This window comes from Pogona vitticeps, chromosome 1 (genome assembly GCF_051106095.1).
Source record: "Pogona vitticeps strain Pit_001003342236 chromosome 1, PviZW2.1, whole genome shotgun sequence".
Lineage (NCBI taxonomy): Eukaryota > Metazoa > Chordata > Lepidosauria > Squamata > Agamidae > Pogona > Pogona vitticeps.
The window spans coordinates 121,507,103-121,519,137 of record NC_135783.1 but is presented as its reverse complement, the minus strand read 5'-3'; the positions used below and the strand labels follow the sequence as shown (position 1 = coordinate 121,519,137).

Here is a 12,035-nt window from a genome sequence, read left to right as displayed (position 1 = left end):
TTCTACAGAATGTTCTCCTTTAAATTCTATTCTATTCTATTTTTACACTGTCGGTTTAGTGTGAAGCACTACTCTGGGGGGGTGACAACAAATAAATAAAGTGCAATAATAAATGGACGAGTAAGAAATAATCAACAGTATGAACAGAACAATCAGTAAAACAGCATAAAACAATCAAGGGCAGCCCCCCCAGAAGAAAGATCTGCCTTGTCCAGGTTCAGTTTCATCCGCTATCCTTGATCCATTCCAGAATTGAGGCCAGGCAGCACTCAAGCACCCAGACTGCATCTACTGTAAAGGGTGTAAAGGAGAGATAGAGTCCAAATCTCCAGATGACCTCTCCCAGAGGCTTCACATAGGTATTAAATAGCAGTGGGGAGATTGATGACCTCGGGACACCCCACAATTGAGGGTCCAATGGGCCAGCAATTCCTCTCCAAGCTGCACGCTCTGGACACAATCACTGAGGAAGGAGTGAAGTCAGCTGAGCACCAGCCTCCAGCCAGATCCACAAACTTGACAGTCTGTCCAGGAGGATAATGTGATCAACAGTATCAAAAGCCAGACTATCAATAGATTAGCCTAGTTGAATAGTTCAACATCACCTCTGAGATGAACTCAGTCTACCCTCAAAGGCAGAGTGTTGGGACATGGGGAGAGTGGTAAACCAGGGCTACCTCAAATCAGCCCCACTGTCAGGTAGAAACATTTTAGCCCTGGGCGTGCCAGCGCAAAGTCTTGCTGACATTGATAGAATCGCCTTAAACAATAGCAGCCCCTTTGACCTGCCATGATGCTGGTGGGCACACCTGAGACAGAGCAACCCCTTCCTCCATAACATTGCATCTCCATTCCTTTTACTTGTCTCCTTCACTATCAAAATGTATATATTTGTAAACTTCTTGGGGAAAAAAAAGATCTCTGAAAAAGAAGGAAGGAAGGAAGGAAGGAAGGAAGGAAGGAAGGAAGGAAGGAAGGAAGGAAGGAAGGACGGACGGACGGACGGACGGACGGACGGACGGACGGACGGACGGACGGACGGACGGACGGACGGACAGACAGACTTTCAATTATTAAGGGCACTGGCATACTACTAATAATTTCAGTATTTGGGTTACTTTGCTGGTAAACTAGGATGGTGGTGTTGGATTTCACCTTTAATACATGCAGGCTGGGTTACTGGTAATTGCTGTACACAATGTAGGGATAGGCGTTTAAAACCAATTGAAACTGATCTAGCTGAGACATGAAGCAGATTGCTGAAAACTCCATCCTGAGCTTTCACAATAAATGGAAACAAATCCACCAAGCATCGAAGTAGTCTTGGAAAGAATAGGTTTGTTTCAACACCGTTTTGGTAAATGATCTTCAACATTTCTTTGAAAGGCAGGCATTGCAACCCACTCTGGGTGAAATCAAAGGCAAAATATCCATTGACTGTCACAGAGATTGTATTTCAGAGCTTCAGAAAGGTGGGTTTGGACACTGGGGGTGGGTGAGTGGGGTTGCACCACAGTTGCCAGGATCCCCCATGCTGCCTGGGATATTTTGTTAGGGTAGCCATATGGACTCTTTTAAGGAAGACAGACTCCAAGTTGAAACGTTCCCAGAAGGCAGCCTCTGTTTTGAAGTCCAGTCAAAGTCTGATTTGAAGTTGAAGAAGAGAGACCAGGGATGCTAAAGTTACCCACCCAGAGTTGGTCTCCTGGACAACAGAAGCAGCAGATACAAATGTCACTGAGTCACTTTGTTTCTCATTTAGGTGGGATGCACTGTATTTCTGTTAAAATTATAAAATTCGTTTCTAATTTTGCGCCTGTACATACACAATCTTACGCAAACCAACATCCTTTTTTGTCTTATCTTTTGGTGACACCTCTCCTCTTTTTTGATTATGTGAGAGTGGCCTCCCTAGTTTCCGGGAGTTAACAGTCCAAAAAAAAAGCAACTTTCACAAGCTACAACTTTCCCCTCAATGTGGTACATGCTGTGTATTCCAGTTGGCAGTGGCATCAGCCTGAAATCATTTCTCTTACCTGCTACCTATTCTTTCTAACATAAGGGAAAACATTAAGGGAGTTTTTGTAAGGAAAATGGATATTTGAACACAGTTATGATCCCTGTCCCAGTCTCTATTCTGTGTGTATTTCTGCAACATTCACTCTGAAATGATGCAGCACTTGATGAAAATAATGCATTAATTCATTCTAATCAAAGCTGGTACTAAATCGGGGCTTTGCCTTGGGGTACCCAAATTTAGTTATTCACCATCAAGTTGCATTTGATCTACGACAATTCTAATAAGGTTTTCAAAGTATGTGAGATACTTAAGGAGCAGTTTTATTTGCACCACCCAAGTGAGTTTCTATGGCAGAGTAGGAATTTCAGTTCAGGTCTCCTGACTCCTAGTCCAAAAATCTCTCTCCTGTCAAACAGAAGGTGGAAAAATTCAGAGGGAAGTCAACTGGAGAGTGTCAGGGAAATAAATGTCTCTCAATGCTTCTTGCTGTCTGGGGAGCTCTCCTTAGGGGTAACCCAAGCTGTCCCATCAAATGAGGCAGGAAGGAAAGTGCTGATTTTCTAACATTGCTCCACCAAAATGTCTGCCTCTAAAAGAGACAGAGGAAGCTCACACTCTGGAAAAAAAATGAGGATGCCAAAATTGTTACTTAAAGGCTCTCTTCCTCATTCTCCTTTAGCAGCACTCTAAGTTCACATTTTAAGCATGGTATCTTATTGCAACCATAACCACAACCATTTATCAAGATAGCACAGTGTATCTTATATTATATAATTATAATAGATGGATGCTTTCAGAAGAAAGGTGCAGCAAAAAATATTTCAAATGAATAAATAAATAATACCTTTGGATACTGTTTGACAGGAATCAATACTCTTTCAGACAGCTTTATATTTTTGTTGCTGATGACATCAAGATATTTCTTTTCTTCATCGTCCTTCTTTTCCTCAGAACTCTGGAACTTTTCAATTTCTGGGAAGATTGAATAAAAAAAATACATAATGAGACTGTTATTATTTGTGAGAGGCTTATTTTCTTGTTTGGAATTTGCATTATTCTGAAAGAGAGAGAGAGAGAGGAGAGAGAGAGAAAGAAACTTACTGGTATAATATTGTTATATGTTTAATATGTCTCCCATGATTAATTGTGACAGTCTTTTCAATGGTATCAGAACATTTGATTAGGGTTATCATGTCTCAGATTCCTCACCGAATTGCTGTGCTTCTTAATGTCCACAGGGCAAGAGACAATTCTCATAGTGAGCAGTGTTAAGAGGAGGAGAAAATTTAATTGTTGTGTATGAAGTAGTTTCATAAGAGAGGTGGCCAATTCTGCTTTCCCCCAGCAGCCATCAAGGCTCACTGGCTCAGTGCAAAGATATCTGCTGCCAAAAAATCAGGAGGAAAGAAGGAACCGATGCACTAGGGTCCATCATGTGCTTTGAAGCACGAGGTCTTAAAATCACCACTCCTGAGCCTTCTTGTTGTTTCTTCCCTGGCAACAGTGACAAAGAGCTTGGAATAAAGTCTCTCTGTAGACAGGCAATGAGCCTTCCTCAAGCCCCAGCAAACAGCACAGAGCCTAGAAATACCCTATATGTGACATGTACTATACATAAAGCTTTGTGAAATAGAAATGTATAGCCAGAATGGCAGCAACTGCAGAAGCTGCTACATATATATTGTTGCCTGCCTAGCCACTAAAAAATGGACTTTTCTCAGTGGCACTGGGATATCATGTAACCTGGTAAGCCAGGTTTTCTTTAAGTTCTGCTGTACTCAGGAGATGCAAGCCCTATTTAGGCAGTCAATGAAAGAATTAATATTTAATCCATCAACAGGGGGAGCAGGCTACCTCTCTCCTTTCTAGAGCTTCTGTATGGAAAGTTACATCTTTAGAGAAGAGCTGTCTCGCCACCTGGACTATGTCCACAAGGTCAGAAAAAAATGATATTTCAGGTTATCTGATCACATGGCTAGCCCTACGTGTAGAGGCTGCTCTCCTCTCCTAGCTATCTACTAAAGATGGGCACATACTGCACCTCAGTGCAGTTAACTGGATTGAGCCCACAGGAGATATATGGGTGCCCCAAATTCCATACCCTGCTTCCTCCTGTGGGTGCCCCCTCAGGAGCAGCACTATGGGCTTTCCCGCCCTGCCTCCTCCTCTGACTTGGTGCCCACAAAAGGAGGTGGAGTGTGGAATCTGGAGTGCCTGCCCAGTCTACCAAATGTGGGCTCAATCTACCAAATCACACCTAATCACCAAATTGCAGTAAGTGCTCGTCTCTACTCTCTACCCATGGGAGCAAGGACAGAGGAGGTGAGGCTAGCCTGCTCCCTTTGCTCATGGACTGAGGTTAACCCTTTTGTTGAGCACCTTGATAGGGTTACACCCAATTTAGAAGAGTGGGAGTCTATGCTATGTTAACGAAGCAAATGCATCCCCTATGGGAAGTAGGGAGATTCCATCTGTGTTCCCATGCCACGGCTTCATTTGTTTATTACATTGTGTGACACCACAGTTCTTCCTCTTGGTAGACTATCTGCTCTGACAATTGCTGGTATTTCCCACTTCCTTTATAATGGTAATTTCCAAGCTTTACATCCTGATGTATTCCTGATCTCCCTGGTCCCTTGTTCCTGCACCACTACCTCTTTATACCTATCCCTGCACTGTTGCGGTTACCTCTACTTACTTACTTTACCTTTATTGGCATAAAAAGCGCATACAGACATACAGAGGGTACAAAGTACAACTTGTGGGGACAGCCCCTAAAACACTAAAACTTAGGATTGGATTCTCGTTCTGTATTAGTTTGGATTATGTCTAGCAAAAATTTGCCGAGGATAGTCAAAAAGTGCTCGTCGGACCGCTGTAAAATAAGACTAAAATATGCTTCGTCAGTAAGCCAGGGCTTTCGTTGTGGAAAGGAGGCGAGGAATTTGTCCCTCGCGGTCAAATGAAGTGGGCAATGAAATAAGATGTGGGGTAACGTCTCTACAACATTCATCATGCAGGGGCATAATCTGTTATTGAAGGGGATATTATTAAATCGGCCTGTTAGCACCGCCGAGGGAATTGAATTACAGCGGGCTAACGAAATTGCCCTTCTGATTTCGGGATTATGCAGTATGGAGATGCAGGCCGGTGGGCTGCCTACTACCAGGGGAAGTTTCCAGAACAGAGGTGAGCAAGATCTGTTTGCGGCACTTAATAAGTTTTGCGAATCAATGTCGACCAGTCTTTGTTTGACGGTTTTTAAGGCGGCCTGGAACGTGAGAGAACCCAAGGACTCCGGATCTAGACCAATCTGTTCAATCTTCCTTAGCCAGCCATCAGCAGGAGGGCAACTATCTTTTTTTAGATGATAGAGTAGGGTTGTTTGGGAGGGGTCAAAGTATATTCTTAGCCAATATTTGCAAGTTCTGTGCCAAGCAACGTCCTTTACTGGGAGTTGTCCCGTTTCGAGGCATAACGCCTCATACGGCACGCAGTTTGGCATGGCCATGATTCTTCTCAAGAAAACTGATTGAAAATTTTCTAATGATTTGTGATAGGCGTTGATCCAAATAGGGATGCCGTACAAAGCTTGAGAAATGGATTTGGCATTGAATATTTTGAGGGCTGCCGGGATTAGGCGGCCCCCTTTGTTATAGAAGAATCTGGAGATAGCCGTAGAAGATGTTTTGGCAGTTGCATGTGCCATATTACGGTGGCCCACCCAGGAACAGTCAGCTGAGAATAGTAATCCCAGATATTTGAAGGTCCTCACCTGTTCAATTGAGTGACGGTTAAAGGTCCATTTGTATATTTTGCGGGACTTGGAGAAAACTAGAATTTTTGATTTCAGATAATTTAAATGAAGTTTGTTAATGGATAAATAGTCCAGACACTTGTTTATTAATCTTTTAAGGCCCAGCCGAGAGCGCGAGATAAGTACAGCGTCATCGGCATATAAAAGGACTGGGATCTTGCGATCTCCAAGAGTTGGAGAATGACCATCGACAGTTAACAGTTCTGGAGCCAGATCGTTTAGGAACAGGTTGAATAAAGTCGGGGCCAATGGGCAACCTTGCTTGACTCCCTTATTTGTAGGGATCGCTTCTGTAAGGAGGCCGTCCCAAGAGCATCTTATCCTGCAGGAGGTGTTAGAATACAGTTGCCTGATGGGGTTAATCAGGCTGGAAGGGATTCCGGTTTTCTCCAGCTTGACCCAGAGTAGCTGCCTGTCAATGCTGTCAAAGGCCGCTTTTAAGTCTAAGAAAGCTACAAATAATTTTGAATTAGCTTTTATGGAGTACTTGTAAGCGAGATGAGACAGGACTGCACAGTGGTCCAAGGTGGAGTGGCCTGGTCTAAACCCAATCTGTTCAATACCTAGGATGTTATTCTCAGTGATCCAGGTGTTAAGATGGACCAAAAGATAGTTGGCGTACAGCTTGCCTGCTATTGAAAGAAGGCTGATTGGCCTGTAATTCTCAGGGAGACAGGGGTCCCCTTTTTTGAAGGCACTGCACCAGTGGTTTCTTCTTTGCCAAGAACCTAACCTGCATGACCTTGCACACCTGCTACAACTCAGCAAAGGAGCAACGAACATATTTTCTTGCTGACAGAGTAGAAAACATGGGCAGCATTAGAAATAATAAGCAAATGGAGTTTTTTAGCAGTCCTAATTAGTTTGAAATAGTTTTAGATAGTCCAAACAGTTTATGTTTTTAAGCTTTAAGTTTTAGTTACTCCGACCTCCAGCTTTTTATCTTGGTTTTGGCAAGCCTTTTTAACCTTTTTCTCTTTTAATAACTGCGATAAGAACCTAGGGAGTTTGGCTTCCTAGCGACTGAAGGGGAAGGACGCAGAGAATAGTTTTTGCTCTACTCCACTCTCAACAACAACAACAGCTGCATTCAGCCACAACTTAGAGCTGGAAGACTTATTACTTGCTCTCATCTAAATCAGAACTGAACTTCGGAGGTTTTCACATTTTACATTTTACATCCCACATTTATCACCGATCTAACTTGGAACCTGGAAGCTTACTCAGATGGGCTATTGAAAGACGCTCCCTAACACAAGGAGGACAAGACAGGTAACCCTTACTTGTTAATTTATTGAACAATATGTCTTTGGTTCTGAGAGCCAAGAGAAGGAGGTCCAGCCCCTCCAAAGACCACAAAAAAGGGAAAGCTATTAAGAAGCCAAAAAAACAGCGGCAGGAGCCGGCTGTGCAATCTCACATTGATTCGTTTCTGCAGCCGCCTCAAGAGCCTCAAGAGCCTCAAGAGCCGTCCTCATCTGCCCAAGCTCCAACGCCGTCGAGCCTTTTGCTTCCTCGTGAGGCAAGCAATTCTCCCCCGGACTTAATGGGCTTATCGGCTGCTAAAGACACTCCTTTAAACACCTCCCTTGCCTCTGAGGAGGGTGGTTCTGGCCCTGGCCAATTTCCAAAAGACAAGGAAGGACTGAATGACCATTTTCCATCCTTTCTGCGTGAATATCTGGCTGCATCTAACACTCCATCACGGCCGCAGGGCCCCCTTGCGGACACTTCCCTGTCCCTGGAGCAAAAGTTGGGGGACTCATGCTTGATTGCAGCCCGTGCTTTTTTAGTATTACTGGAAAGGCTGTGCTCAATTGAAAAGCAAATCGCCTCAATTCAAACAAACGCGGCGAAAATGGCCGGAGACCAGAGCTCACACCCCTCTGGTGGCGACTTCCGGAAGAGCACTCACTCGGCTGCTAACCTATGCTTCCAAGCCAACACTGCCAGCCTCCTTGAACCTCTAAATGCCAGACTGCCAGCTGTCTCGAAGGAGGACGTTAATGAAGCCAACAACAAAAAAACTCAGCTGATCTGGTCCCCCCGAGACGTGCTCCTGACGCTTCCGGGCAGTGAAGCCCGACAATGGTCCAACAAGCCCAGAATTGCTGAAACATTATCTCTACTACTGGGTCTTAACATAGACGTACTGGATTTAGAGTGTTTTTACTACCTACCAACAGTCAGAGGATATAAGCGGCTCTTTCTTACAATGAAAACTCAGGACCTATGCAACAGAATTTTCAGAAAGAAAAATGATCTGTCTGCCTATTACATCGGGGTCCAGAGAGTCTTCAAGCAGGTGAGCGGGCACCTACGTTTTAAGATGAAGTCCAATTCTTTACATCTGTCAGAACCACCTGCTGAAGAGCCGCCGGGCCTGGAGTACCGGGATATTAAACCCACCTCAGCACACCATCCAAGGTCAACCTCCATTCACCAGCCCCTTCCCATCGGACAGGCGTCCCATTCTCCCCAAGTTGTTAGTTCGCTGGACAATGTGGAGGCGACCATCAAGAACAATCCATCCCCTCGATCAACCCCACTTTCCTCTGCCTCAGAAAAGAAAGGTGCTGCCTGTGATGAATTGGTGTCCCAGGCCAAAGCCCTTCCCACCTTTGGCCTCCAAGACAACCCCACTCCTTCGGTTTTGTGTCCCAAGAAGTCGACGCCTATGAAGCAATTACATGATACTGGGAATGAACCTTCAACAAACATTCCATCCATGGTCCCGCCTGACCTTAATTCAATAGTCCCTGTGTCCTCTGCGTCCCAACCTTGACTAGGCTGCCAGTCGCCGTCCCCAGTTGATGCCCCCCCTGTCAAGGGTATCCTGAAACTTTTGTCCTGGAACGTCGTGGGCTGGTCCAAGAAACAGCATAATGCGGAATTTCTCGATTATTTAAGGCAACATGACATCCTTTGTCTCCAAGAGACTTGGACAGACAAGGCAATAACCCTTCCCGGTTATCAAAGCTTTACTTTGCCAGCCTTTCGTAGGGAAAAGCATGGCCGTATGATTGCTGGCCTTGCGATCCTGACCAAAAGTTCTATGAAAACTGAGCTAGTATTGTCTTCTCAAAAAAACAGCAGCTCCCTGGTGGTCCGCATATTAGATAAAAACTCCCCAACGTTGATCATGAATATTTACTTTCCTCCTAACTCTCATAAGCATATTGTTTCCCAGATGTGGGAGCATCTCGAACAGACCGTAGCTGATTTGTCGGTTACCTCTATCTTTGCCACCACCAATAGAAAATGTGATTAGTGCCAGTGCCTCCTCAAATGCCAACATTGGGTCTTCCTGCTCCTTGCCTTACCATTGCCTCTTGGCACCTATCTCCATGCTACGGCTTCTCTCTTTTCTTAAATGATGATTTAAAAATGGAGAAGTATCAAACTATTTACCTTGTGTAGTAGATAGAGTGATGGCCTAGGGCTCAGGAGGCCTGGGTTTGAATCCCTGCTCCCCTTTCACTGGGGAAGTGGAACTGGTAAAGCCAGTTCTTAAACCTCTCACTTATCTTGAAAGCCCCATTTGGGTTGCGATATATTAGTTCTGCTTGATGGCACATCACCATAGAGCAAAGCCATAGAGCAAAACTGCGCTCACATGCACAGACAGGTGCTGGGACATTTCTGAATTCTTTTAAAGGGCAAACCTCTGACTGGAGTGTTTTGGGAATATAAACGCCAGTGGATAATCCAGTTCTAATCTGCATCATCTTGGACCATGTGTGTTAAGTATTAGAATTTTTTTAAAAAAAGATCAAGACTCTTCAGATGTCCATCTGTATAGTGACGGATCTATCATTTTTTTCTCTGCCCTTTTTCCAAGTGACAAGAGGTTTATGGCCTGCCTCTGCTCTTGTTGTGAATGCTGTGTGTTGCATTTAGTCATGGTCCACCGTGTGTGGTGTGTGGCTCGTGAAACAGGTGTTTCACAAAATGGAAGTGAGCATTACAGCCAATCTGGTTGATGCTTCCTCTTGACAGTGAGTGGCTGCCTGGACAACCAGTGTCTTTGTGTGTGCATTTCTAGGGCCAGTGGGTCTAACAGCCTTTTTAATCCAATCAAGGGATGATACAGGTCAATCCATACTGGCTTTGTAAAGTCTCTAAGCTGCCTCCCACACCAAAGCCTCTGCTGACTTGAGTGTCTCTAATCTAATGTTTTGGACTTTGGATCAATACTGAGAAATAGGGGGCACACACCTAGGAAAACATAAATTGTCTATTTATGAGTGCAAGAAGCAATATAGCTGAAGCTCTGATTCTGCATGAGGGGGCCTATTAAGAAGTGGAAGTTGCAAGCACTGTAAAACTACTGGGATTCTGCATCTGAAGCAAGGGGATGCTGCTTATTCTCTCCTTGACTACAACTTCACCTGCTTCTGTCTTCAGCACGTATACTGAGAACAGCTGGGCCTAAGCCGTGAGCTTTGGGTCAGATTAAACTCTTTGTTTCAAAACAATGATGAATAAACATAAGGCATTCTATTACCCTACTTCTCTGCTATTTCATTAAAAACATTAATTATATTTAATAATGATCTAGGAACCTGAAATATAATTAGGAGCCTACTGAAGCAACCACATCATAATTCCTCTCATGTATGAGTTATCCATGCATAATTGTTGGCTTTATGAAAGCTTTATAATTGTCCTCCTCAAGAGATTAGAAACATACCTTCACTCCTATTTTATTAGAGAGAGAGAGAGAGAGAGAGAGATTGAGAGAGAGAGAGATGGCTTTGTTCCCACCCCACCATTGGTTTCTGATGCTGCATCTGAGCCCCTTGTTATGTTACTACCTCTGCACAGGAATACCTGATAATAATCTGGCAAGCCTAATAACTGTCCAGAAAAAATTGGGGGGGAGGAGAGAGAGAGAGCGCAAGGGAGCAGGGATTCACTCTCCCTTCTCCTCTGAGCAGTTGGAATTTCCAGGACAGTTTTACACTTTTCTCAGACAGCAGAGATCTAGAGACTTGTAGTATACCTATCATACCTATTTGCTCACAAATATATAGATTTTATAGAGAAGAAAAAGGCACAACAGCATCCTAGAGCTGAAGAAGTATCAGTCACCTCTCACAAAGCAACAGAACTTCTGTGTAGTATTTCACTCTCCCCAACACACATTTTTGTGGAGTTGTATATGACTCCACAAAAATTAGTTGGGGGAACAAAAGTGGCAAAATCCATTACCGGCAATTTAAAAAGAATCTTATTCAGGGTTTGCAGATCTGTGTAAAGCACACAACTAACAACAACAATAACAGCAGCAGCAATAACCACAACCATTTTAGAAATGCAGAACTGGAATGAACTCTATAGATCATTAAGTCCAGCCCCTGTCAATGCAGCATAGTGGAGAACTGAATGTCCAGCTAGAAATGGAGGTTTCACATTCGTATAAAAATATGAAGCCTGCCAGCACAGGTGACCACCCGATTATAACACCCACAGCAGAACCCACCAGGATACAAGGCCAGCCTGATTAACACCCTCTCCTAGAACCCGTCAGACCACTGTACGCAAGGCCGGCATCATCTTCAACACCCCAATCCTGGTAGTAGCCGGGTTGCCACAGCCCTGCCTCCCTGCTTGCCCAGCCACTCCAGCAAAGGGGCAGAGGATGAGTCTCCCTGCTCAGCCACAGAGTGGCTAGGCAAGCAGGGGGTGGTGGTGGGCTGTGGCAGCTAGGCCACTGCCATGATTGGGATGCTGAAGATGACACTGACCATGCATGCCGCATGCCACATGGTTAAGTGGTCCAGCGGGTTCTGGGGGGGGTTAATCGGGCCAGCCACCTATGCTTGTGGGCTCCATATTTGTGTACAAATATACCCCCCCCCATCTCTACTCCTAACCTCTGGCTCCTCTGAGCTATCCAGCAAGTCAAGGAAAAGAGCATGCTAGCCATCTTCGTCACTCATTTCCATGGCCTTCTACACGTAGAAGACAACTTCTGAATGGGGAGTCTCTCTCCCTGTGATTTGCTACCCTGATTTTCCAGGGTTCCAATTTTGTGGAGAGTCTCCCAGGGCCAAAAAGTTATTTCTTTTCAGAAAATTACCCTCCACCTGCACAGAGGGATAGAAAAATAGAAGAAAGAGATTGAATTAACATTCATTCTTCCTCATGCATTTTTTTCTGGAAGACCTGCAGAAGGCATTTGCTACACACATT

At 44.5% G+C, this 12,035-nt stretch overlaps 1 protein-coding gene across 21 annotated transcripts in view; it reads right to left on the bottom strand.

Annotated features, from left to right (window-relative positions):
• KHDRBS2 (KH RNA binding domain containing, signal transduction associated 2) overlaps nt 1–12,035 on the bottom strand; it is a 520,773-nt gene that overhangs the window by 430,886 nt on the left and 77,852 nt on the right. For 20 of the 21 annotated variants that reach the window (XR_012087317.2, XR_012087305.2, XR_012087311.2 and 17 more), the window contains exon 2: nt 2,865–2,992. Coding sequence is in view for 2 of the 21 variants with exons in the window: in XM_073000222.2 (XP_072856323.2) it covers nt 2,865–2,992 (128 nt within the window). In the remaining 19 variants the exon portion in view is untranslated. Of the gene's footprint in view, nt 1–2,864; nt 4,709–9,071; nt 11,192–12,035 lie in introns of those variants that run through there. The other variant, XR_013542164.1, reaches the window with a different exon arrangement.